This window comes from Macrobrachium nipponense, chromosome 46 (genome assembly GCF_015104395.2).
Source record: "Macrobrachium nipponense isolate FS-2020 chromosome 46, ASM1510439v2, whole genome shotgun sequence".
Classification (NCBI taxonomy): Eukaryota; Metazoa; Arthropoda; class Malacostraca; order Decapoda; family Palaemonidae; genus Macrobrachium; species Macrobrachium nipponense.
Genome location: NC_061106.1, coordinates 41,313,471 through 41,339,575, shown reverse-complemented (window position 1 = coordinate 41,339,575; position 26,105 = coordinate 41,313,471). Strand labels below are relative to the sequence as shown.

The following is a 26,105-nucleotide window of genomic DNA, read 5'->3' as shown; positions in this document are numbered from 1 at the left end:
TGGCGATGGTTTCTTCACCTCAAAGGAGTAAATATCTCTCTGTATCTGGACGACTGGCTCATCAGGGCCAGATCAGAGAGACAGTGCTTGGAGGACCTAAAGTTAACTCTAGATTTGATCAAAGCGTTGGGATTGCTCGTGAACCTCGAGAAGTCTCAGCTGACCCCCAGAACATGGACTTAGTCTATCTGGTATTCGGATGGATTCTCGTGGTTTTCGAGTATTTCCTTCGCAAGAGAGAATCGCAAAAGGTTTGCAGATAGTCTCTCTCTTCTTAAGGAAGGGAACATACGTCGGCGAGGGAATGGTTGAGCCTTCTAGGGACCCTTTCCTCGCTCGAACAGTTCTTCCCACTAGGAAGACTTCTTTACGTCCGCTTCAATTCTTCCTCAAGAAGTCTTGGAGTTGGAAAACTGGACAACTTTCGGACGTATTTCCCATTCCAGTGGAGATAAGATCGCACCTGGAATGGTGGTTGCCCCCTCTGGAAGAGAACAAAGGGATCTCTCTAAGGACACAGAACCCAGACCTAGTGTTGTACGCCCGACGCGTCGGAGAAAGGTTGTAGCGACATTAGGCTCGGAAGAGGTGTCAGGCACCTGGAACCAGCACAGGTGACTTGGCACATAAACTGCAAAGAGCTCTTCGCCGTGCATCTGGCTTTGAAGAGTCTAGAACCTCTGGTGTCGAACAAAGTAGTGCAAGTAAACGTGGACAACACCACCGCACTTGCCTACATTCGAAAACAGGGAGGGACTCACTCCTCGTTCCTTTACGAACTGACGAGAGACCTTTTGCTTTGGACGTCGCACAGGAACATCTCCCTTCTGACAAGGTTCGTACAGGGAGTAAAGAATGTGAGGGCGGACAGACTCAGCAGGAGGAACCAGGTCCTTCATACAGAGTGGACCCTACACGAGGAAGTGTGTCTAGATCTCTGGTCGCTGTGGGGGACACCTCATGTGGATCTCTTCGCCACATTCATTTCCAAAAGGCTGCCAGTCTTTTGCTCGGTCGTGGAAGATCCAAGAGCCCTTATGGTAGACGCCTTCCTGCTAAATTGGTCTCGAGTAGACGTATATGCTTTTCCTCCATTCAAAATACTGGGATTAGTAATGAAAAAGTTTGTGGCGTCAAAGGAGACGAGGATGACATTAATAGCCCCCTTTTGGCCGGCCCAAGATTGGTTCTCGGAGGTGGTAGAGTGGATCGTAGACTTTCCAAGATCCCTACCAAGAAGGACGGATCTTCTCAGACAACCACACTTCAAGAGGTACCATCAAAACCTCCCCGCTCTCGCTCTGACTGCCTTTCGACTATCGAAAGACTTGTCAGAGCGAGAGGTTTTCTCGCAAAGTGGCAAGCGCGATCGCGAGAGCACGCAGAACCTCCACTTCGAAGTTTATATCAATTCGAAGTGGGAGGTTTTTTAGAAGTGGTGCAGATCCAAGAAGTTGTCCTCCCGCCACTACCTCTATAGCGGAAATTGCTGATTTCCTTCTATTCCTGAGAGAACAATCTCATCTAGCTGTATCCACAATAAAGGGATACAGAAGTATGCTCTCTGCTGTCTTCAGGAATAGAGGATTAGATCTGGCAGATAATAAAGATCTCCACGATCTCATAAGGTCATTTGAGACTTCAAAGTCGAAGGAACCGGTCCCTCCGAACTGGAACCTAGACGTAGTCCTCAAGTTTCTTTCATCTGAAAGATTCGAACCTCCTCATCTGGCATCGTTTAGAGACATCACCAGAAAATGCCTATTCCTATATCTTTAGCTACGGCAAAGAGAATTAGTGAATTACATGCTCTGCAGGATAAAGTAGGATTCAAGGGGAGACTCAGCTATTTGCTCGTTTAAGACCCTGTTTTAGCTAAAAACGAGAATCCCACGAATCCCTGGCCTAAGTCATTCGAAGTCAAAGGCATATCGAGTCTCGTAGGCAGAGAAGCAGAGAGGTCTCTATCCCTGTAAGAGCTCTGAAGTTCTACCTTCAGAGAAAGCATCAGATGGAGGCTGCTAGACAAGGTCTTTGGTGCGCGGTAAAAGACCCCACAAGACTGATGTCCAAGAATGCGCTGGCATTCTTTGTGAGGAACGTCATTACAGACGCTCATAAGGTCTGTTCTGACGAACAGTTACAACTGTTGAGAGTTAAAGCTCATGAAGTGAGAGCTGTAGCGACGTCTCTCTCGTTTCATAAGAATATGTCCGCTTAAAAACATCATAGATAACGACATTTTGGAGATGCAAACTCAGTATTTTTGCATCTCATTACTTGAAAGACGTTCGTGTGACATATGAGAAGTGTTTTTCTCTAGGTCCTTTCGTATCGGCAGATACGATTCTGGGTACGGAGCCGACACCAATCCTTACATGTATATACTTTGCTTCTTTTTGGATATGGTCTGGTTAGTCTCTCTTCGAACAATTGGAGGACTTGGTTTAGCACGGGCGGCCGTCTATGTTGTTCAGTAAGAGAATCTTGTCATATCTAATTAGATGAGTATAATTTTTTTTTTGAAATTATGTATGTGTGCGTAGTGGTTTTGAGTTACGGTTGTTGTGACGAGTTCGGGGATAACTCGGAACAATCCTTAGTTCTAACATATGGTTAGGATCAGGTGGTCGGGATTGGTTGTGTGCTCCTTCATAAGGTGTATTGTCATATAAGTGGATCAGCACCCATTGACAAAGTCCTTTTAGGCTCTGCCAGAGTAAGCGGATAAGACCCCATCGGCAGACCACCACAAGACTCTTGGCCATAGATCATATATCTCGCTAAAGTTTCTTGAGGTGATGCAGACTACTGGGCAAACACCCATGAAGTCTACCACCTATCAGGTAGGAACCAAGGTTTTATTTATACCTACAACATATGTTGTTTACCTGTCTATTCCATATAGTAGCTGTCTCTTACCCTCCACCGAAAGGTGCCAATCAGCTATGTATATATTCTGACAGGTAAGTTGATTGTATGAAAATGATATTGTTATGTTTACAATAAAGTTTCATACATACTTACCTGGCAGATATATACAATTAAAGGCCCACCCAGCCTCCCCGCAGGAGACAGGTGGAAGAGAGAAAATATATAGAAAACGTGGGGGATGGTTCCTAGTCCTGCCGCCCAGGGCAGGCCGGTAGATCACCTGACCTACCTGTAGCGAGTGGCGCGAAATTTGAATTTCTGTCGGGGACGACGGAGTCTTAGCTATGTATATATCTGCCAGGTAAGTATGTATGAAACTTTATTGTAACATAACAATATCTTTTTATTTTTAAATAAACAAGTAAATTGTTTAAACTAAATAACGAGTAAAGTAAACAGTTTAGGGAATAAAACTTGGCAGTTTTGTCGTCTGTCGTCGTCTGCTGTTCGTATTGTGTTTATGGCGCGCGGCGCTTAAACCAGGAACAGCAACGGGTTTAAAGTGCAATGTGCTGAACTGAGACCAAAATGTGTATAATAACAATCAAATAAGCACTGTGGAGTTTTCAGTTTGTGATGGCAGTAAGGATAAAAACCGCCGATTACAAGGTAAGAATGAATTCAGTTGTTCCGACACGGCATACAAACCTTCGGTCCTTTTACAATAGGAAGGTACTAGCGGCAGCTGGATAGGTCGTAAGCTTTCGAACAAGGGGTTCGGTAGTTAACTGCTTGTCCGACAGGCGCGCGCGCGCGACTGGGACGTGTATCATCGCTCTCTGCCCGCTTCATCGTCGTTGCTTTCGCATGGTTGTGTTTTTCTTTTTCTATTTATCTAGTGAAACTGAATTGTAAGTACAATCATTTCATATTTATTTCCATTGAATTCAATTGTGAATTAAAGGATCTTGGTTTCTCCACGCCCTCCGATTACCCGAGTGCCGGGACTGAAGGGCGTAAGTGCGGGAATTCATTTTTCCCAGAAATGATCCTCGTATTGTGTATGCTCGTTGCCGAGCGAATGCGCTCGGCACCAAATCTTATTCTGTATGGAAGTGGAATCGCAAGTACAGTATTCTTTTTCATTTTCATATTTATTTTGATTGTAGCAATACTCATTTTGGATCAGTTTCCGCTCTTACCCGGAAATTGATCCTTTCCCCTTTTTTATTTGAATGAAGTGAAATCGCAAGTGCAGTTCTTTTTCATTTTCATATTTTATTGAGATTGCATTATTTACTTGGATCAATGTTTCCGCTATTTCCCGGGAATTGATCCTTCCCCTTTTTATTTTGTATGAAGTGAAATCGCAAGCGCAGTATTCTTTTTCATTTTCATATTATTATTGATTGCATCAATATTTATTTGGTTCAAGTTCCGCTCAGTCAGGGATTTGATCCTTATGCCCTTGCATTCGGGCCGAGGGCACGATTGCTCTCGGGCTCTTATTATTATTGTTGGGTACAGGGGTGCTGTGCGGGGGTGGGGAACGAGATCCCCCCCCCCCCCCCCCCCCCCCGCTCAGCTCCCCAGATGGCCCTTCCCCCTTCGTGGGGGGGAGGTTATCTGGGTTTCTTCTTCTTGCCCGATCCGTCGAGCGCGGGGGAGGGCGCTCGGTGCCCGATGTACATTTGTATTCGGGGTCTTCCACTCATTCGGTGTGGGGCTCACCCCCCCCGCGCGAGGGGACTTCCCCCCCACTAATCACTACTACTATTATTTCCGCAGGTGCTACTGCCACGAGGGTGGACCTTGGTGAGGTATGGGCGTCCTTCCATTTGCAGGGCGTGCTAGTGTCCAGGGGCTGCGGTTCTATGTCTGGGCCTACTGCGGTCACCCATGGAGTGGTGACCACGCTCCAGGTGACGACGTCCCTCCTCACCTGGTGTACTCGCCTCACGTGGTAACAGTCTTGCCTACAGCCGCTGTGAAGTGCCGTTCGCCGTACCGAGAGGGGGGCGTGCCGCCGCCGCTCGTGGTTGCCGCGCTGCCGCGACCACACTTCCGCTGCCCTAGAGCAATCGCCCGCCCTTGGACCTGCCGCCGGTACCAGGATGTTGCTGGCTGCTGCTCCACTTCCTGTGTTTCCGGTGCTGCCTGCCGTACCTGCCGATTCTGGGTGCCGTTGCTGCGCTGGCTGTCCCTGCCGTTGCTGCGCTGGCTGTCCCTGCCGTTGCTGCGCTGGCTGTCCCCTGCCGATGCTGTGCTGGCTGTGCTGCTGTTCCTGAGATGCCCATACCTGCTGACGTCGTCCCTGTTCGTGGTGGTACTACCCCAGACTTTGGTCGTCTGTACAGGTGCGTCCGGGCCCTGTGGCTTCGGCTACAGCAGCCCCGGCTCCGCCCTGGATAGCAGATCTTACGTCTGTCCTGAGGAAGCTGACGAAGAAGAGGAGGAAGGTGTCGTCGTCGTCTTCATCTTCTTCATCGTCGTTGGCTGCCGCCTCTTCCCCTTCGACTTCTAAGGCTTCACAGCCGAGGAAGAAGAAGGCTGCCTCCTCCCTCCTAAGAAGTCTCCCTCGGGAGCTTCTCGGGACCCGTCTCACCTCGGTGGACGGGAGGGTTGCCTTCCGCTGGTCCTCCTGCTCCTTCGGAGCGGGGCCCGTCTCTTCTTTCCGCAAGGAAGAAGACTACGGGGACCAGAGGGGTACCGGCTAACACCGGTACTTCCTCGCCTGGTGTCAGTGGTTCTGCCACTGCATCAGGGTCCATCTCGGCCTCTCGTTCGCAGGAGGTACCGAGTGTACGGTCGCCTACCAGCGACCGTGCAGCCAGGAACCAGACCTCTGAGCCCGCTCAGCGTCAGGTTCACGGCACGGGGCGGAAGACTGGTGACAGCCGCTCACGCGACTCTCACCAGACCAGCTCTCGCTCTCGCGGCGACCAGCTGGCTACCCGGGGGACGTTGACGGTCCACGACCGGCCACGAGCTGAGGCTGGGAAGAGGTCCCCCCGTTCGCCGGTGCCAGCCACGGCTGGAACCAGCGACGTGACGTGCCGTGAGGACAAGCACCTGTCTCACTGTGACAGTGGAGCCTGCAGGTCGCCTGACCGTCGCTCTCACAGAGAGCGATCGGATACGGCAACCAGCACCAGCTCTTCTGACACTCGAGACTGGGGCCGCTGTGCTCAGGTCCAGCCGTTCTCCACAGCGAGACGGTTCGACCAGGCCTGCAGCTCGATCGCCACCAGCGGGTTTGACGATCGCCTGCAGCCCTCCAAGCCTGCTGGTTCTGCCAGCGAGCAAGGAGGGAGCGTCAGGTCTGCCTCTCCCGTACCTTCAACCACCTCGGGTTACACCGGGAGGAGCGAGGTATTGAGGAGTGATCGTGAGGGGTGCGCCCCTCATGATCCCACCACGACGCCCTACGTGCCAGGCACGGTTCTTGGACCGGCCAGGACGTATGCGCAAGTGGATGGAGAAGACCGAGAGGGCAGTCGCTGTTCCCCCTTCTTAGGAGGAAGGTTCTCGGAATATGCTCTTGTTCGAAGGGCTTAACGGTCCTACTCTGCAAGATGCTGTGACTTCCGAGATCCAGAGGAACTTTGCCGAGGTTATGGCGCTGATTCGTCAGCACAACGACCTCGGGGAAGGATCGCCGCTCCCACCAGCAGAGCCACGTCTCGGCTCAAGTCGTTTTGGGGCCCGAGAGGGAACCCAAATCGACGGTGGTCTGCCGCGATCGGAGCTTGCCGACTGTGTTGAACCAGGTAGTCTCTCGTCCCGGACAAGAAGGCTCTCTCAGTTCTGGCCGGTCGAACAAGCTACTTCACCTCCTCTACTGCGACAGAGGCGTTTCTACGTGTCTTCGGACACCGTATTTGAATACCCTTTCGGTCCTCCTGAGAGGTTTCGACCTCGACGAGGACTGGAATGAGTCTGAGGACGGTAATCGGCTCTCTCCTGTCAGGTGTTGATCAGCCCCACCCAGAAACGACTTTACAGTGGCGGCAGACCCTTACCTACAGTATGAGTTCGTAACCCTCCTCAGGAAAACGTTTTCTCCTGACGATACGTTTTCCCAGGCTCTGAGAGGCCATCGCCGTAAGGCGATGGCTGCTCCTTTTCTTCTCCAACTGCTAGTTCCGCTGGGAAGGCGAGCCAGTATCCAATTCCTCCCCCATTCCCTCTCTCCTTACGGCATACGAGGGAAAGGGGAGGGATCCTACAGAGATTTCTCTGTAAGATCCCACGTTAGGGCTGCGCTACCGGGGGGACCTTCGGGTCCTACCTGACGTAAGCCCGGTCGGTTGTTGAGGAGGGATCCTGCCCCTTTCTCGATTTCTATGGGAATCGAGAGGACCACCAGCCGATATCGTTTGACGAATTCGGTGGGGGGTTTCGCAGAGTGCTTAGAATTCTACAGAATTTCTAGCGCACTCGGAGTGTTCGAGTTTTTTACGATCTCCAAACACTTAGGCGAGACCACGGTCCAAAGTGAGCGAGAATCCCCGATAATTGTTACACAAACGATAATCGGGAACCTCGCTTATGCTCGAATTCCTGTAATTTCTAGCATTTGGAAGAAGACTGCTGCTGAAAGAAGAGTATCTCACAGTAGGCGATTAACCTGGAATAGAGAAGAACGGACGGGAACTTCCAGTTTGGCTTGAACTATCGTCTTCGGTATTCTGTTCACCATTGAAGCTTTCCTTTGGGAAAGACTTCTCCTTCACTCTCTTGACTAGAGAACGAAGGCGGTCGATCTCCAATCCTTATTCTCATTCCTCGAGAGGAAAAGAATTTAGGATGGAGGTCGTGGTACAGAACCTACAAATATACTACGGTATATTACCCTCGCGACATGATTCTTTTAACAGTTGAATTGTCCGGGGGTAGGCGCATACCGTAGTTAACTCTACGGTTTGTGACCGAGACGAATTGTATCTTAATTGAACTGCAACTCGGGGTTGCCTGCAACCTCCCAGCAGTTATCAGTTTCGATTTTAGATACTTGGTATTGTCATGACAACACCAAATCAGCTTTTGTATTTACGTACCGAAATCCGTTTCGTTTAAATATAATTGCTCGAGCGTATTCTTTATGCTCGATGGTTCTAGCCGAACGCATTCCTTCGTGGAATAATGGATTACCTGGCAACTCAGGATGACGAGTCACCGAGAGCTACTGCGTATTGAACTGCCTGATAGCAGCTCAGTATCAGCTAGGTCTCGGAGATGCACGGTCGGTGACGTCTCTCTCTCCCCTGGTTTGATTGACTACCGAACCGTATCTCTGCCCAACAATCATGGACTTAGGTCTCTGATTAACGGGGATTCTCGCTATAATGAAGGAACATCTACTGCTGTGACGCTCGATTTCATCGCCTTCGACATTGCGAGAATTTTCAACAGAGATATCTCTTGGACTCTTTCATCTTTCTGTTTACCGCACGGTAACAGAAGTCTGTACTAGTCTCCCGCTGCATCGCACCGCGATAATGCGAATGATTTTTGCAGACATCTGAGTTTGTCTTCAAAATATCTCGTATTCGTAGGTGTGCAATTATTCATTGCTCGCCCCGAATTAACAGATGTGTCAGAAGACGTCGCCTACTCTCCGACCTGACAGCTCTACTTCCAAGTGTTCAGCCCATGAGAAGCAGTTCTTCAGGCAGTATTTCCCTGTCTCTTCATTACTGAAAAGCGCTCCGCTTTTATTGCAACTACGATCCTCACCGGACAGCAATGAATAGCGGTTAGCGTTCTCAGTCTTTGTAGCACAGGTTCAGAATCTTGAGAATCCTTCTCTTGGTTCAGCTGTGAAGACGTAGGTTGCTTTTTCTGTACACCTTCGTCTTCAACGGCACATAGTGTTGTTTCTCCTTAGCTGAGAATCAACTATACTATGAGATATCTTGCCATCAGGGACCTCGGTCTCTAGAAGGCAATTGACTTTCGCCTGTTGGGCACATGCCTTAAGAGAATCATCACCTCGCCTTCTGGCATCGGTGACGAACAAATTATTTGTTTAGTCTCTTGGCATAACCCTGTTAAGGCGAAGGTCACGTGACTTGCTCGGGTGCTTGGACAACTTGCCTCCTACCGAACGCAGTCAGTCGGCAGCTGTCAGAGCGCCCAAGTCAGTTACGAACTTCGCTGTGGACTTAGTTCGGTTGTTCCATAACAGTCTTTTCTTCGTCCTAACGGCTTGTCACAGTACCCATACCATTGACACCCACCGAGTGTCGGTGTCCTATCCACTACCGAGAAGAACTTCACTGCATGGGGATAGGAGAATGTGAGACACTTCGCTGCAGACGGATAGACCAGTATGGGTACAGGACATCACCGAAGTCGAGAAGAGGGATAGGTCATACGACCATTCCCTTCTTTTCCTCTGAGGTAATTGCATGACTTTTCCTGCGAAGTCAAGCATCCAGGGGATGGGGATTCGTGACGCTCGATTTCGTACCGACTTCGTAGCAAAGACTCAGAACCTTTCGGTTCCTGACGATCGGTTAGAGTCCTTCACAATCCCCTCCCTAATGGACTTCACCGCCTTTGATGCGAAGGAGATGCTGCTTTGTCCTGTGAAAGCGCGACCGCGCTTTCTGAAGAAACTCGACATCCCAGGCTGAGTGTTGAAGACTCTTCGTCAGCACCAAGATGACCTAGAAGTACACTCCCTCGAGTTACACAAGAACTTCTCCATGGCGCAGGTACTGAAGGCAGGGGTCTGGTACAACCAGACCACTGGCACCTCCTTCTACCTATTGGATATTGCCCACAGGTCCTTGGATCGTTTTCCTTGGGACCCGTGGTGGCTGCTCAACACGTTGTGTAGCTAACCCAGACCCTAGCAGGCTGAACAGCATCGAGTCCTGGTGTGACTGTAAGAATAGATAAGTGAATGAGAGAGTGACTGGCTTCTCTTCCTATCTTTTTTTCCCCTCTACCTGTGGGTAGAGGGATATGGTCATCACCTTGCTGGATAAGGACGAGATGCCGGTGAGCTACTCGACAGAGCCCCATCCTATCCCTTTCACTAGGGATGGGAGCGAATATCCACCACTTCCTCCTACAAGGGGGGGGAAGTGGATGTCAACAAGAGACAAACCATAACTTTATGTTGCCTCTTGCAAATAGGAACTTGTTCTTGTTTGCTGGTACGAAGAGATACGCTTGCCTCTCTCTTAGTACTCGGTCCAGAGGTCTGACCATTGATCCTGCGGTGCACACCCCGATCAATCGGACAGAGGCTTGGATCCCTCCCTCGCTCTTACGACCAGGGAGGCATTCCAAGGTTGGGCGAACACCAGTCTGTTCACAAAGACTCAGATTCCTCCCACCAAGAAGTGAGTCTGCCTATTGTAAAAGGACCGAAGGTTTGTATGCCGTGTCAGAACAAATGACAATTTGTCCAAAATTGCATTTTTCCTAACTATACAAACCTGAGGTCCTTTTACACATAGTCCCACCTCATGCCACCCCTCACTCTGCAGTTTTTGCTTGGGCCAAAAGCAAAAGTGATTTGTTTACCTCCCAGTCGCGCGCGCGCGCCTGTCGGACAAGCAGTTAACTACCGAACCCCTTGTTCGAAAGCTTACGACCTATCCAGCTGCCGCTAGTACCTTCCTATTGTAAAAGGACCTCAGGTTTGTATAGTTAGGAAAAATGCAATTTTGGACAAATTGTCATTTCAAACCATAACCCCGGGAATAACCAGTTTCATACTTTCACTAATATAGGCAACAAAATGTTGTTTTATTGTGCTGATTAATACTGCAATCTTGAGTAAGATCAATAAACGTTACATACATACGCTAACATTGTTCAAATGAGTGCTGGGAAGGCTGGGGAAAGATGGTGGCCGTCACTGATGAGAACCGTCCATGCAAAACGTAGCCGCCATATTGGATTTCAAAACTGCCTTGAAAACATATTTGTTCCGATACGTAATACAAACCATCGGTCCTTTAACAATAGGAAGTAGCTAGCGGCAGCTGGAACGGTCGTAAGCTTCGAACAAGGGGAGAACGGTAGTTAACTGCTTGTGCCGCGCGACTGGGAGGTAAACAAATCACTTTTGCTTTCGGCCGCGGGTGTGAAGGACGTGTTCGTCATCGCTCTCTGCCCGCTTCATCGTCGTATGCTTTGTTTATATTGTGTTTTCTACTAATGGTTTGTTTGACTTGAAAATGAAACTGTAAGTACACTGTTTTCATTTTCATTACTTAATTATGAACCAACATGGAGCTATCGCCGTAGATGCGGCGATACTTCAGTCTTTTAAATGGTATGCTTAGAGTTGCAATTGTATTCATGTTTCACCAATTAAATATCGAGTGAATAAGACCCGTCCACCGTGATTAGGGTTGGCCTGTCGTGATATTCTACCCTATAAGACTTACACAAAACCGGGGAAATAGGGTAAAAAACCGAATGGTACAGGGGTGGACCATGTACGATCAATGTGTACAACCCCAAGAAAAGTACATTATAACGCGTCCTGACACCGGAGTAGAGGTCTTTAGCTCCGTTTCTCACCAACAACAAGTCGTGTCTGATGCCCATCTCCGATGTCAGGACGCGTTATAATGTACTTTTTTTGGGGTTGTACACATTGATCGTACATGGTTCACCCCTGTACCATGCGGTTTTTTACCCTAAGACTTACACAAAACCGGGGAAATAAGTGAAATTAGCTATCTAGGGGGAAACACCAGCGACTACCAACCCTTATCACGGTGGACAGGTCTTATTCGCTTGATATTTAAATGGTGAAACAAGAATACAATTACAACTCCAAGCATACCATTCAAAAGATTGAAGTTTCGTCAACATAATGTGATATATGAAAGCCCCATACGAACTAAAATAAGCATGTGACGCTCTTCGTAAAATATGTTTTCAAGGCAGTTTTGAAATCCAATATGGTGGCTACCGTGGGATGTACAGGTTCTGATCAGTGACGACAATCATCTTTCCCAGCCTTCCCAGCAATCATTTGAACAATGTTAGCGTATGTATGTAACGTTTAGTGATCTTACTCAAGATTGCAGTTGTAATCAGCACAATAAAACAACATTTTGTTGCCTATATTAGTGAAAGTATGAAACTTTTTATTCCCGGGGTCATGGTTTGAACTGAATTCATTCTTACCTTGTAGTCGGTGGTTTTTATCCTTACTGCCATCACAACTGAAACTCCACAGTGCTTATTTGATTGTTATTATACACATTTTGGTCTCAATTCACTCCACATTGCACTTTAAACAAGTTGCTGTTCCTGGTTCCTAAGTGCGCGCACCACAAACACAGTTACGAACAGCAGACGACGAAACTGCAAAGTTTTATTCCCTAAATTGTTTACTTTACTCGTTATTTAGTTCAAATTTACTTTGTTATTTAAAAATTTTAATTTAATTCATGTATATTATCCCTTTTTTGCAACCAAATTACCCCAAAAAATTACAGATATTTCTAAAGTAGATACAATCAAATGTTTCTAATGCTTTCGTACATCTGGCTGCCGAAAACCATAGAGGAACGACTATGGATAAGTGGATTATATACATATTTTTTTTTTTTGCTTTTTTGTTTTTGCTAGCACTTTTCATTGATTTCAGTCTATATTAGTATTTTGAATTTCTTTAATAACCGTATGCCAGAAATAAATGTAACCTTTAATGTTTGCATGCTAAGAATGGCAAAATCATTGTTGCCACATTAGTGGAGGCTTCACACATACACCGATTCATTATTATAAACTGTTTCCATGAATTCTAGTTGTCATAGTAATGCAATGATGATACAATTGCTTTAATATTTATGTATATATACTTCCAATACATAGCCTAATTTCACCAATTTCAACGTTTTGTGTGTAGTCTTATACCCAGTTTGGAGGGTCAACACATACCGATTGGCAACAGAGAGAGAGAGAGAGAGAGAGAGAAAGGAAGGCGAAGGAACGAAGAAGGAAAGGGGTGGCGGTGGAGGGGGGAGAGGGTAGGTGGAGCTTTATACGCGTGTTCGTATCCATTTCTGCATAATGGAGTTTTTGTCTCTTGGTACAAGGACAAGTGTTGTTATTCTTTACGATTAGTGATTCACGATACCCTTATAAATTACGGCACAGGGTGTAATGCACTATAGCAAAATCTCGTTCTGATACGAGTGTTCGTTACAGAAATAGGTATTGCCCAAAAACGTGCTTGCACTGTCTCTGAAACCCATAGTAGGTATGCTGCTTAATTGTCAATCAAGTTTTTTGTAATCAAGTATTTTTCACAAGCTAGCTATTGAATAAATTTGTATTTTTCTCAATCAAAACATATGCCCCTCGATGCTAACTTTCCTCTATTAACGACTTTCTGGTCATTGCAAATACGGCCCCATAATTTCTTATGGTGCGAAAACAGAGGCCCAGGGACTGAAAACGATTGCGTCACACTACGGCGATAATCCGGCAGTAAAACATCTTCATATATCCAAAAAGTAAATAATAAAGATATATATGCGCATTACGATTACTATACCAATTACATGAAGAGCTGATAATCTGCATGAATAACTGGTAAACTGTTCTGCAAGAAAGTTGAGTAAAGCAATTATTTACAATAGGTACGAAAGTCAAGATGTCGTGACGTCATAATACAGGACTTAAAAGAACTTTCTAATTCCAAAAAATAATTACTTAAATTTGAGTCAGAATCTAGTTACTTTTTCAATAACGAATATTTTCAAATTATAATCATCATAAATATGTAAAATATTGATGTTTTACTATTTATTTAAAAAATTATCAAAGTGCACTCTTCGTCGTCGTCTTCTACCAAAACAGTTGTTTACTAACAAACAAGCCGGTGAGGGACCGTTTTCCGATTGTTGTGATGAAAGTGCCCCAGCGTCTGTGGGTACAAGTGGTGTGCGGATTTATCACATGAAATGGTTAGTTTATTGACACAAGCGACTCCGCAAACATCGAGATGGCGTCAATCTTCTAAAATATTAAAGTGTAAGTAAAAATTTCGAAAGTGTTTTGGTGAGATTTGCACTGCGTTGGACACCCTTTTCACTACCCTCTGTTTAATGCTTTAAATTTGGCCTTAATTTCTAACTTTGGAAAAAATACTTACTTCGAAAGGAGAGTAGAGGTCTTTAGCTCCGTTTCTCACCAAGTTGCGACTGATGCCCATCTCCGATGTCAGGACGCGTTATAATGTACTTTTTTTTTTGGGATTGTTCACGCTGATCGTACATGGTCCACTCTGTACCCTGCGGTTTTTTACCCTATTTGTAGTAGGGTAAACAACCGCATGAACTGGCCCAACACACCGACGGTCACGGCTGGACACCCTCCGAAAAAGTACTTATAACACGTCCTGACACCGGAGATGGTCATCAGTCGTGACTTGTTGTTGGTGAGAGACGCAGCTAAAGACCTCTACTCTCCTTTCAAAGTAAGTATTTTCTCCAAAGTTATAAATTAAGGCCAAATTTAAAGCTTTAAACAGAGGGTAGTGAAAAGGGTGGCCAATGCAGTGCAAACTTCACCAAAACGCTTTCGAAATTTTTACTTAAGATTAAATAACTTAGAAGATTGACGCCATCTCGATGTTTGCGGAGTTGTTTGTGTCAACAAACTTCCCATTTCCTGTGATAAATCCGCACACCACTTGTACCCATAGATGCTGGGGCACTTTCATCACAACAATTGGAAAACGGTCCCTGGCCACGACGTTTTTAAGGAAACTACGTACTGTTTTGGTAGAAGACGACAACGAAGCGTGCACTAGATAATTATATAACCCTTTAACGACGATTGGACGTATTAAACGTTGATATAAATTGTCTATTGGGTGCCAATTGGACGTATGGTACGTCGATATAAAAAAGTTTTTTGTTCATGAAACTTACCTGTCAGATATATATATAGCTGTATTCTCTGAAGTCCGACAGAATTTCTAAAACTTACGACACACGTAGTGGGAGTTAAGTGGTTAGTACCTATTCAGATTTTCTCTCGCCGGTACTGTAAACACCTGTTTCCAGTACCTCTGCCCCAGGATTTTGGAAAACTTCTTGGCTATTTGAGTATCCTATTGACTTTTGGTTTTTTTACTTTGGATCGGTAGCTAGGCACATGTTAATTGTGGATTGATTTGGATTTTGGCTTGTTTTTTCTTTTAACAAAGATGTCTGGATCTAGTTTGGCTAGCGCCAGGGTGTGTTGTAAGGTGAGGCTACCGAAAGCTTCGGTAGACCCCCCACACAGTATGTAAGAATTGCAGGGGACATTTGTGTATGTATGATAATCGTTGCAAAGAGTGTGAAAGTCTAACTGATTCCGGGTGGAAGGTGTATGAATCCTATGTGCGCAAGTTAGAGCGTGACAGGATAAGGAGGTCTTCCTCCAGGAGCAGGTCAGACAGTAGACAGGGCAGTAATGTTTCTCCTGCTAACCCTCCAGTAGCGTTTGCAACTCCTAACCCTGTAGTGTTGCCTTCGGGCCCTCAAGTGGTGTCTGCGGAGGGTAATCCCCTTTCTGTGATATTGGATTCGCTTCGTAATCTTGAATCCAAAGTGCTCGCCTTGGAGAATAAGGATAGTGCAGTGATAGTGCCCCTAGTGAAGTGGAGGGGGCGTCAGATTGGCCCTATAGCGCCTCTAGGCTGGGACCTCTGCCGAACTCCCAGGATTCAGGGAGAGGGCATGTCGAAGGCCGAAGGAGGGTTACGGGGAACCCCCACCGATCTGGCGTCCCTTCAGCAGTACCTGTAGACGCTTCCCAGGCTGCCAAGGAGCGTGCTCGTGCACGTCTCCTTAAGGAATGCTTTTCGTCCTCCGACGCGTCCTCCCCGCGCAAGGGGTGGGAGTCTCGATGGGATTTGCAACCTTTGAAGAGGAGCTTCCGAGAACAGGACGCTTCACGTCCTGTTGCGTCTGATCTGCGGTCTTCGCCAGAGAGCTTCGCTGCCTTTCCGTCGCAGAAGAGGATCAAGACGTCATCCGACGATGATGCCTTCGAGCGCCCCAGTCGCTCTAGAACTATGGCAGTTCCTGTGAGAAGGAAGAAGGCATCCCCTCGCCCCTCGTCTTCTCACAGGCGCAGCCCTTCTCCTAAGAAGGAGTCTTCTCATACCGAGAAGATCATCCGCTCAATGCAGCAACAACTTGCTGCATTGCTTGCTCAGAAAGAGACAGTACCCCGATGTCGGAGGAAGGATGACAGACTGCTGATTAAGAGGACCAGACAGTCTCCCTCGCCTTCTCCTCGCTCGTCTCTTTCTCCTGTTATGTCGCCCTCTTGATTTCGTACTGCTCCCCAGCGTCTTTCTAGAGGTAACGATGAACGTCTTTCGGCATGTTCTTCCGTTGAGAGGGAGCAACATCACCGCTTTCGGGGCAAGGACTGTTTTCCTGCTCCTTTGGACGCTCCACTCTCTTCGCTGTGTGACGCTCAGTATTCTGACCATGACGTTCGCTCTTCTGCTAACGAGGACGTTGCTCCTGTTAAGTTTGCTTCAGTACAAGCTGCTTCGTGCAGTAGTGTACATCGCCTACAGGTTTCTCACTCTGTTAAGGATGCTTCCTGTGCTGCTAAGCATGTCGCCCCGCAAGCTGCCAAGATGGACTCTTGTTATTCTGCTGCGCCTCGGACTTCTCAGATGGACGCCCTACGTGACGTTTGTTATGACGCTCGTGAGGACGCGAGGCATGACGCTTTGCTGGAACGCTTGTAGAGACGCTCGGATGGATGCTGACACGGACGCTCTTCCCGACGCCACTCGTGACGCTTCTCTCCTGCAAGGAGCACCTCATATTTCTTCGCTTCAGGAAGTTGTTGATTCGGTTCCTGAACCTGCTGGAGTGCCTTTGGATGATGCTCTCTCTGTTGCTTTGCCTTCGTCGTCTCGACATCGTTCTTGTCTGAGACTTGGACCTAAAGGTCTTTTGCCTCTTCCTTCAGTGGTTCAGACTAACAAGGAAGAAGGTGAATGAAGCAGTTCTTCGATAGATGTTAACGAAGATCAACCTGCGACATCAGCGTCTTCGGATTATCAGGTCCTGGCTCACCTTCTCCGTGCCTCATTTGGTGATACTTTTCAACCCTCTGCTCCTCCCTCTCCGCCTTCGCAATTTTCATCTTCAAAAGCCAGCAAGACCTCGGGTTTCGTCAAGATGAGGACCTCTCTTTCGACCAAGAGAGCTCTCCGTAAAGTTAACAAGTGGATGGAGTCAAGGAAGGCTCAAGGAAAGAACACCTTTGCCCTGCCTCCGTCTAGACTTGGTGGCAAGGCAGGGATGTGGTACGAGACAGGAGAAGACGTTGGTCTGAAAGTTCCTTCTTCTGTACAAGGGGACTTTGCCAGTCTAGTCGATGCACCTAGAAGGTCACTCCTTGCTGCGGCAAAAGTGACATGGACGCCTTGTTGTTTGCTCCTTTTTCGAGCCATCTCTTCCCCCAGGCTATGGTTAAAGATCTTGCCGTCAGCCTGCAAGAGAAGGCCACACAGGACCTTCTGGCCCAATCTTCACGACGTCTTGCAGGTCCTTCGACGTCTTCGGGACCTCAGTCTGCTAAGAGACAGAAGCCCTTTCGAGGCGGAGCCTCTGCGAGATCTTCCCCCCGAGGAAGAGGCCTTCCCAGAGGCAGAGCCCCTGCAAAGTTCAGGGGCAAGAAATGAGAACCCTGTCCTTCAGTCGCCGGTAGGAGCCAGGCTGCATTTATTCGTGGAAGCCTGGAGAGAGAGAGAGGCGGACAGCTGGTCTCTCAACGTCTTAGAGAAAGGATACAAGATCCCTTTCTGAAGCTGCCCCCCGCTGTGCACGACTCCCAGGGATTTGTCTCCCTCTTACTGTTGGGAGAAACGGCGAATCCTTTACGATCTGCTCGAGCAGATGCTCGAAAAGGGAGCAGTAGAACAGGTCTTGGACCTGGAATCACCAGGCTTTTACAACAGATTGTTCCTGGTGCCGAAGCAGTCGGGAGGTTGGCGACCAATACTAGACGTAAACAGTCTGAACCTCTTAGTGGAGAAACAGAGGTTCAAGATGGAGACACCTCAGTCAGTCCTTGGGGCCTTAAGACCTGGAGATTGGATGGTATCATTAGATCTTCAGGACGCTTATTTTCACGTCCCGATACATCCCCAATCGATGAAGTACCTTCGGTTTGTCCTGAAAGGGAAGGTATTCCAATTCAGGGCTCTTTGCTTCGGACTGAGCACGGCCCCTTTGGTTTTCACCGTCTTGATGAAGAATGTGGCGAGGTGGCTCTATCTCAACAACGTCAGAATATCTCTCTACCTAGACGATTGGCTCGTACGAGCCTCTTCGCAAACCCGGTGCCTGAAGGACCTGCACACGACTTTGACGTTAGCTATGTCCCTGGGACTTCTGGTAAATTTTGAAAAGTCACAACTGACCCCAACACAGTCCATCGTGTATCTGGGGATTCAGATGGATTCAGTGGCTTTTCGAGCTTTTCGGTCCCAGGAACGTCAGCAGCAAGGCTTAAGCAAAGTATCAGCCTTTCTAGGGAAAGAATCATGCTCGGTGAGGGAATGGATGAGTCTGCTGGGGACCATTTCCTCGTTGGAGAAGTTTGTTTCCCTGGGGAGGCTGCACCTCAGACCTCTTCAGTTCTTCCTGTCGGACAGCTGGACAGACAAGAACGACCTAGATCTGATCCTAAGAATCTCGGAGGAGGTAAAAAGCCATCTAAGATGGTGGCTCGATCCGCTGAAGCTGTCAGAGGGACTTTCCCTCGCTTCAGAGCCCCGACCTAGTGTTGTTCTCCGACGCGTCCACCACAGATTGAGGAGCAACACTAGGGGGAGAAGAAGTGTCAGGCACCTGGAGAGGGGAACAGGTAGCCTGGCATATAAACCTCAAAGAGCTGGCAGCCATCCAGTTAGCGCTCCAGTTCTTCCAGGACAAAGTCTCTCGTCGCATAGTCCAGGTCAACTTGGACAACACCACAGCCCTGGCCTACTTAAAGAAACAAGGAGGAACGCACTCTCGGTCCCTGTTCGCTCTTGCAAAGAAGATTCTTTTATGGGCAAAAGCACGGGAGGTCACGATCCTGACAAGGTTCGTCGCTGGAGTCGAGAACGTCCGTGCGGACCTCCTCAGTCGGCAAGGGCAACTGCTGCCGACTGAATGGACCCTCCACCAGGAGGTATGCCAGGAGCTGTGGAGTCTATGGGGATATCCTCTAGTAGACATCTTCGTGACGTCGAGGACGAGGAGACTTCCGCTTTATTGCTCCCCTGTTCTGGATCCAGGAGCAGTGGCCATAGACTCCCTTCTCTGGGACTGGACGGGTCTGGATCTTTACGCCTTTCCCCCGTTCAAGATCCTAGGAGAAGTGCTAAGAAAGCTCGCAGCTTCGGAAGGAACGAGGTTGACGCTGATCGCCCCCTTCTGGCCCGCGGCAGACTGGTTCACAGAGGTCATGTCCTTTGTAGTAGACTTTCCGAGGACGCTTCTGTCAAGGAGAGATCTACTCAAACAGCCCCACTTCGAGAGGTACCACAAAAACCTCCCCGCTCTGAGTCTGACTGCGTTCAGACTATCCAGAAGCTGGCCAGAGCGAGAGGCTTTTCAAGACCTGTGGCAAGAGCTATCGCCAACGCAAGGAGGGCTTCCTCACTTGCAGTGTACCAATCGAAGTGGGCAGCTTTTAGGAGTTAGTGCAAGAAGAAGGGGATTTCCTCCACCACGACCTCTGTGAGCCAGATCGCCGACTTTCTTCTCTACCTTTCGTCACAGAGGCCTGGATTTGGCTAACAACAAGGATCTTCACGATCTCTTGAGATCGTTCGAGACCACCAAGGTGCCTCACCCTAAGTTGCCTTCTTGGAACTTAGACGTGGTTCTTAAGTTCCTGATGTCGGGCCGCTTTGAACCACTTCACGCTGCGTCTCTAAGAGACATAACAAGAAAGATTATTTTCCTAACTGCTGTGACGACGCCGAAGAGAGTTAGTGAAATACAAGCTATCAGCAAACACGTCGGTTTCAAGGGACATAATGCTGTTTGTTCTTTGAGTACGACGTTTCTGGCAAAGAACGAAAATCCCTCCAACCCTTGGCCTAAGTCTTTTGAAATTAAGGGTATGGCTGAAATCATTGGTCGGGAGCCAGAAAGAGTACGTACTGTGTCCTGTCAGGGCTCTAAAAACCTACTTGCGGAAAAGGAAGGAATGTAGAGGTCCTTCTGATAACTCGTGGTGTTCAGTCAAGAGACCGGATATGCCTATGTCTAAGAATGCTCTGGCATTCTTCTTGAGGGACACCATCAAGGAGGTGCACTCATCGTGCAATGACAGTGACATGAAACTGTTAAAGGTGAACGCCCACGAAGTGAGGGCTATTTCGACCTCGGTAGCCTTCCAGAAGAACATGGCTCTCAACGACATTTTGAGTGCCACCTTTTGGCGTAGCAACTCGGTGTTCGCTTCACACTACCTGCGGGAGGTGAAGACGACGTACAAGAACTGCTATTCGCTAGGGCCATATGTCGCTGCAGACACTATTTGGGGGCAGGAAGTAGCACTCATTCTTTCCTATAGAAAATGGTTAGGAGAGTTTTTAATAATTTGTATTGTTTTTTGGTTGTAGGGTCGACCGCCTAAGGCGGACTTCCCTTCCGTTAGCCTAAATATGTGGGATTTATTTTTGTTAGGCTAGCTCAGGTGGTGGTTTTTGCTTCGTTGCCCTCATAAGTATGGTCATATGGCCTAGTCACATTGTGGTCACGTCCCCGTTGACAGATCATCTAGAGCGCACCAGCTACACAGGTCACTACCTTGCTGGCAACTCTAGTAAAGCAGAAGCAGACTTGGGTGACAATAATCATGAAGTCAGCTATGCTAACAGGTAAGGAACCAAGATGTCAATCATCTGCATGTATATGTTTCCTAAAATCCTGTTCTGTCTCTCCCACCCCCAAAGGTGGGATTCAGCTATATATATATCTGACAGGTAAGTTTCATGAACAAAATGATATTGTTATGATACAATAAAGTTTGTTCATACTTACCTGGCAGATATATATATTCAAAGTACCCACCCACCCCCCCTCAGGAGACAGAGGGAATAGAAAATCTGAATAGAAAATGGGAATGGTTCCTGATACCCACCTCCCAGCGGCGGGAATGGGTACTAACCACCTAACTCCCACTACGTGTGTCGTAAGTTTTAGAAATTCTGTCGGACTTCAGAGAATACAGCTATATATATATCTGCCAGGTAAGTATGAACAAACTTTATTGTATCATAACAATATCATATTTAATTTTAAGTGTTTTGTAAACTTAAGTGTTAATGTTTTCTGCCATTTGTTAATGTGTTTCGTAAAGTTTAGTGCTAATGTTTTCTGCCATTTTTTAATGTGCTTCATAAAGTTAAGTGTTCATGTTTTCTGCCATTTGTCCTCCTCCTCTGTTGCCATTTTCGGACATCGCCTCACTCGAAAGGTAAGGTTCCACATTTTACTACATACGTATGTACATGTACGTACAGTATTTCTTGTACCCTGTACACTAATACACTTTATTTACAGGTACAATCACGGTTAGGTTAGGTATTGAATGGTCCAAATTGTTGTAATTCATTGTTTATTGGTCAATTTAGCTTTATTATAAAATTTACTGTGGTGTTTTTGTAGGGCTTATAACAAATTAGGCAATCTACATGTAAAACGTAGTTCTAGATACAAAAAAATGAGGTTACGAAGGCCGCTTCGGAATGGATTAATTTCGTAACCTGAGGCACTACTGTATATGTAACGTGCTAATGTAATACCCCGAATTTGCACAAATTCATAGACAAATTTTTCATTTGAACCTAACTAATTGACATACACAAGTTTTTCACTGGCAGGCGAACATTTGCAAATCCTCGAGAAACCCTGCAAAAGTGTTTTTTTATTTTTTATGTAATTATAAGTTTTCTCTCTCTCTCTCTCTCTCTCTCTCTCTCTCTCGTAGTTATTGCTAACACATATTTTACAGCCTATGTATTACTATTTCTATTTCTCTGTATGTGTTTACTGTACGTACAAAATTTCTAATTTTACCTGTATACACACCGTCTACGAACTGAAAATAAATAACTGAAAATGCTCTTCATATGTCTAGCCCCTTAAAGAGTAAACCTTTCATAAAACTCTTTATGATGACGACACTGTATTTTGTACGTGATGTTTAGTACAATTTTGCTTCTCTTAACAACTATTTATTACTTGATTATGATTTTGAGTTGTTTTGCAGTTGACAATGTATACTTGTTAGGTACGTTTTGGTATAGTTTTACATTTTAATAAGTTCTGATTTGTTTGTATTTTCTTTCAGATAAAAAAATTGCCAGCTTCTCTCATTGAATATTACCTTGGAAAGCCACCTAACGAGGCCAGAGATGTATTTAAACCAAAATTGTCAAAAGTCAAAAGAAAACTCTTGCCTGTTATAGGTTCAGATGCTACAAGACATAATATAAAGGTAAGCAGTTTAATGTTGTTTGTTATTGATATAGAATAACTATTGCTACAGATTTTCATGAAGAGAGGCATGAGATAAGAAGTGCTGGCGTGTCTATCTGCTGCTGAGATGACTTATTGCTTTTTACTCATTTTTATTTTAATTGGAGAGGTCAATACAACCTACAACCTATTGTGACAACCTATTGAGCACATTTGGACATGTAAATTTATTTAGGGTAAAAAGTTGTCTTGGTATGTGAAATACTGTAACAGTGAATTACATTTGCAATGTTTTAGTTATTTTAGAAATGCTCTCTGAATGTTACCCTTTTCAAAACTAATTTGTTCTTGGCTACTTCAAGAACAGAAATATGTAGTGCAAGATTAAGTTTTACTGTAATTATCTGTGTTCTATTTCAGCCTTTGTCAGCCAAAAAAAGAAAACAGAATGAGAAAATGAAGCAAAATAAAGAAATTTTATTGGAGGTAAGTGGATTGATATAGCCTCTTGTTGCAGCATTCAATCTGAATAGGATGTTTATTGGTGAATTTGTCATTGATAATGTTTGTTTAAGGGATTAAAACTATTTGTTTTAATCATATTCTGCAGCCTATTGATTTTTTTATTTGTTTCAGTGGTGAGGGTTTGTAATTAGGGATAAATTTACCAAATGACATTTGTTGTAATGGTCCCAAATATCATAATTTATTGCCGTGTGTTCTGTCTTATTAAATTTCTCCTGAAAACTGGGACTGAATTATTGAAGTAGTACATAGTGTAGTGGATTTTAGTTGCAGTTTATCAGTTTGTTTTAGGAAGCATTTTGTATCCAGGTACAGTGTCTGGAATGTAATTGATAATTGTTTTGGATGAATCATAACTACTGTTTCAGAAAGCTTAGTGTTCCCCCCGTATTTGCGGGGGATGGATACCAGACACCCCCCCCCCCCCCTCGCAAATAGCTCAAACTAGTGAATAGTTGAAACCCCTATAAAAATGCTTTAAACTGTCTATTTTGTTAGTTAAAACTCAAAAAAAAATAACTGAAAATGCATTCAAACAGCAAAACTTAAGAATCAGTGAACTCTTGGACAGACCAGTGTAATGAGATAGCTGACATAAGCACTGTTGTCACATCTTATGTGAGTAGGATGAAGGGAGAACTAAGACAGTCGCTGTGGACAGGAGATAGAGCCCTCTGGTCCTGACTCCTTTATATTCTACCACTGTGCCAACAAGCACTACTCTTGCCGAGACCAACTACGTATAAAAGAATTATGTGTTTGAGATTGGTTGGTCAGTCTTATGGATCTCTAGGAGTACAGGCGTTCCCCGGGTTACGACAGGGGTTCCGTTCTTGAGACGCTTCGTAAGCCGGAACATCGTCAAAAATCCTAAGAAAACCTTACTTTTAATGCTTTGGGTGCATTGAAAACTATGTAAACTGCATTCTTATGGCATTTTTCATCAAAAATACCTTCAAATATTGATTATTTTGCATTTTTGGTGTCATATTTCATTTCCCAGATGAGCGTTGTAGGCGTCGTAACCTCGGAACGTCGTAAGCCGACACCGTCGTAACCCGGGGACTGCCTGTATACAAATGCCTCTAAATTATCATTTGATTATTATTTGAATTATATTTTGCAGTTTACAACATAACTGGTATAAGTATATTGCTTTACATTTTAAAAGGTTCTGATTATTGTTGTGGTTTTCTTTTAGATTGAAAGATTGCCAGTTTCTGTCATTGAATATTACCTAGGAAAGTCTAGTGAGGGTGAAGATGTAGTATGTGGACCAGAATTGTCAAGAGCTGAAGGACATGAGATAGAGGTAAGTAGTTTAACTGTTTGTTATTGATAGGGAATAATATAGCTAGTCTTATGAAGAAAGGACTAAGATGGAGATGCTGGCATGCTTATAGCCTGGATGACTAGATCACCTGTTCTCTACCAGGTGTGTCTGGAATGTTTTAGTTCTTGTCAGAATTTTTTTTGTTCCTCTTCTGTGTGGTGCTTAGTGTATTCGCAAGTTTGACTGTTAGCTGTTTTTCACGGTAATGTAACTTTGTTTTGTATGCTCAGGATGTCTTTGACTGTCAGTTATTGCAGGAATGAGTACTGTGTTAAAAGTAGGTATTCAATAGGGTTAGATAGGCACCTAGTTTGTACTGGTTGTAAGGGTTAGGGGTACGATTTCAACTGCAGGTGAGAAGAGTTAAGGGAGTAGTCAGAAGAATTTTTGAATAAATTCCTTAATATAGGAAGAGGAGAGAGTCAGATAAAATAAAACGGGTCATTGGCATTTTACTTCCTTTATTGTCTGCTCCTAACGACAGTACAGTAAACCCCCATTTTCACAGGAATGCGTACCAGAGCCCCCACGAATAGTTGAAATCCACGAATAGTTAACACCCCTCCTCTAAAAGTGCTTATAACTGCGTATGTTGAAACTTCAGATACCAAATGTATATACTTAAAATTATCATCCTAATCAAATATACCTTAAATGATAATCGTATTACTGTAGAAATGATATTATTATAATTTCAAAGTAGTCTTAAACATTTTACCATTAAAAATATATATACAGCCAATAAAAGAGAGAGAGAGAGAGAGAGAGAGAGAGAGAGAGAGAGAGAGAGAGAGAGAGAGAGAGATTATTTAGGACTAAGTTTTGTGAGATGTACAAAAAAAATTTATCATAGGATTTTTTTGGGATTTTCTAAGGTCAGTTCTTGGGATTTAGTATGTATGCTTGTTTTGTATGATAAATAAATTATATACATAATAATAAGTACTAATTTCCAAATAATAATAATCATACAGGTACACAATCCTTTATCTAAATGTTGGTGCTAAATAACAGTTATAACAGCAGTTGGGAAAACAGTTAACTTTGAAGTTAGTGTTGGATTAAGATCAAGAGGGAGACAGGGAATTAGATGGTGAGATAAAGTGAAGGAAGACATGGACAGAAGAGGTTTGATGTAGGATGATGCCTTTTGATAGAAGGCAGTGGAGAAGGCACATTAGGTAACCAACCCCTTAATGTAGGGATAACGGTGGGAAAGAAGAACATACTTTATATCTTCAGTAGTATTAGAAAATGGTGAAGAATATACCCTGTATTTAGGGAATATGTAAATCCAATCTCTTCCATTTATTTCAGGATAACACTGAGGATAAAAATGGTCTTTATGTTTTTGAGGTGAAACGAAGGAATCCCAGAAGAAAGGCAGCAAGTGATTGCTTTATAAAGATGACGCAGGCATGCAATACTGAGCAATTGGTAAGTGACATTATGTATTTAGGGATTAATTCAATTTATATCAAGATTTTATGTTGCAGGTATCAATATCAGTTTCATTGTGCCACGTGCCATACATTTTGTGATAGCAATTCAATAAATAGGTCAGGTTTTGATATACTAGAGGCAGTCCCTGGTTATCGGTTATTGGTTATTTATTGGCGATCTGGTTTTATGGTGCTTGTCTAGTGCCAAAAATCAGCAATTCTTTAATGAATTGATGTTATTGCTGTTTACATTTAACATTAATAGAAAATTAATTTATCATACAAGAAACATACATACATCTCAGTATGAGAGAGAGTGAGAGAGAAATATTTTTTTATTTAGTATCATTTAATCTTGTTAAACTTGATATATTGTTGAATAATTGTTAACACTATTTGAAAATTAGTAAACACTTTTATCATAAAAATGTGTTT

At 45.2% G+C, this 26,105-nt stretch overlaps 1 protein-coding gene across 3 annotated transcripts in view; it reads left to right on the top strand.

Annotated features, from left to right (window-relative positions):
• The window catches only part of LOC135214955 (uncharacterized), a 99,581-nt gene that overhangs the window by 30,339 nt on the left and 43,137 nt on the right, over positions 1–26,105 (top strand). For all 3 annotated transcript variants that reach the window (XM_064249447.1, XM_064249446.1, XM_064249445.1), the window contains exons 2-5: positions 22,243–22,389; positions 22,791–22,856; positions 24,097–24,207; positions 25,546–25,665. In XM_064249447.1, the coding sequence (XP_064105517.1) occupies positions 22,243–22,389; positions 22,791–22,856; positions 24,097–24,207; positions 25,546–25,665 (444 nt within the window). The remainder of the gene's footprint in view (positions 1–22,242; positions 22,390–22,790; positions 22,857–24,096; positions 24,208–25,545; positions 25,666–26,105) is intronic.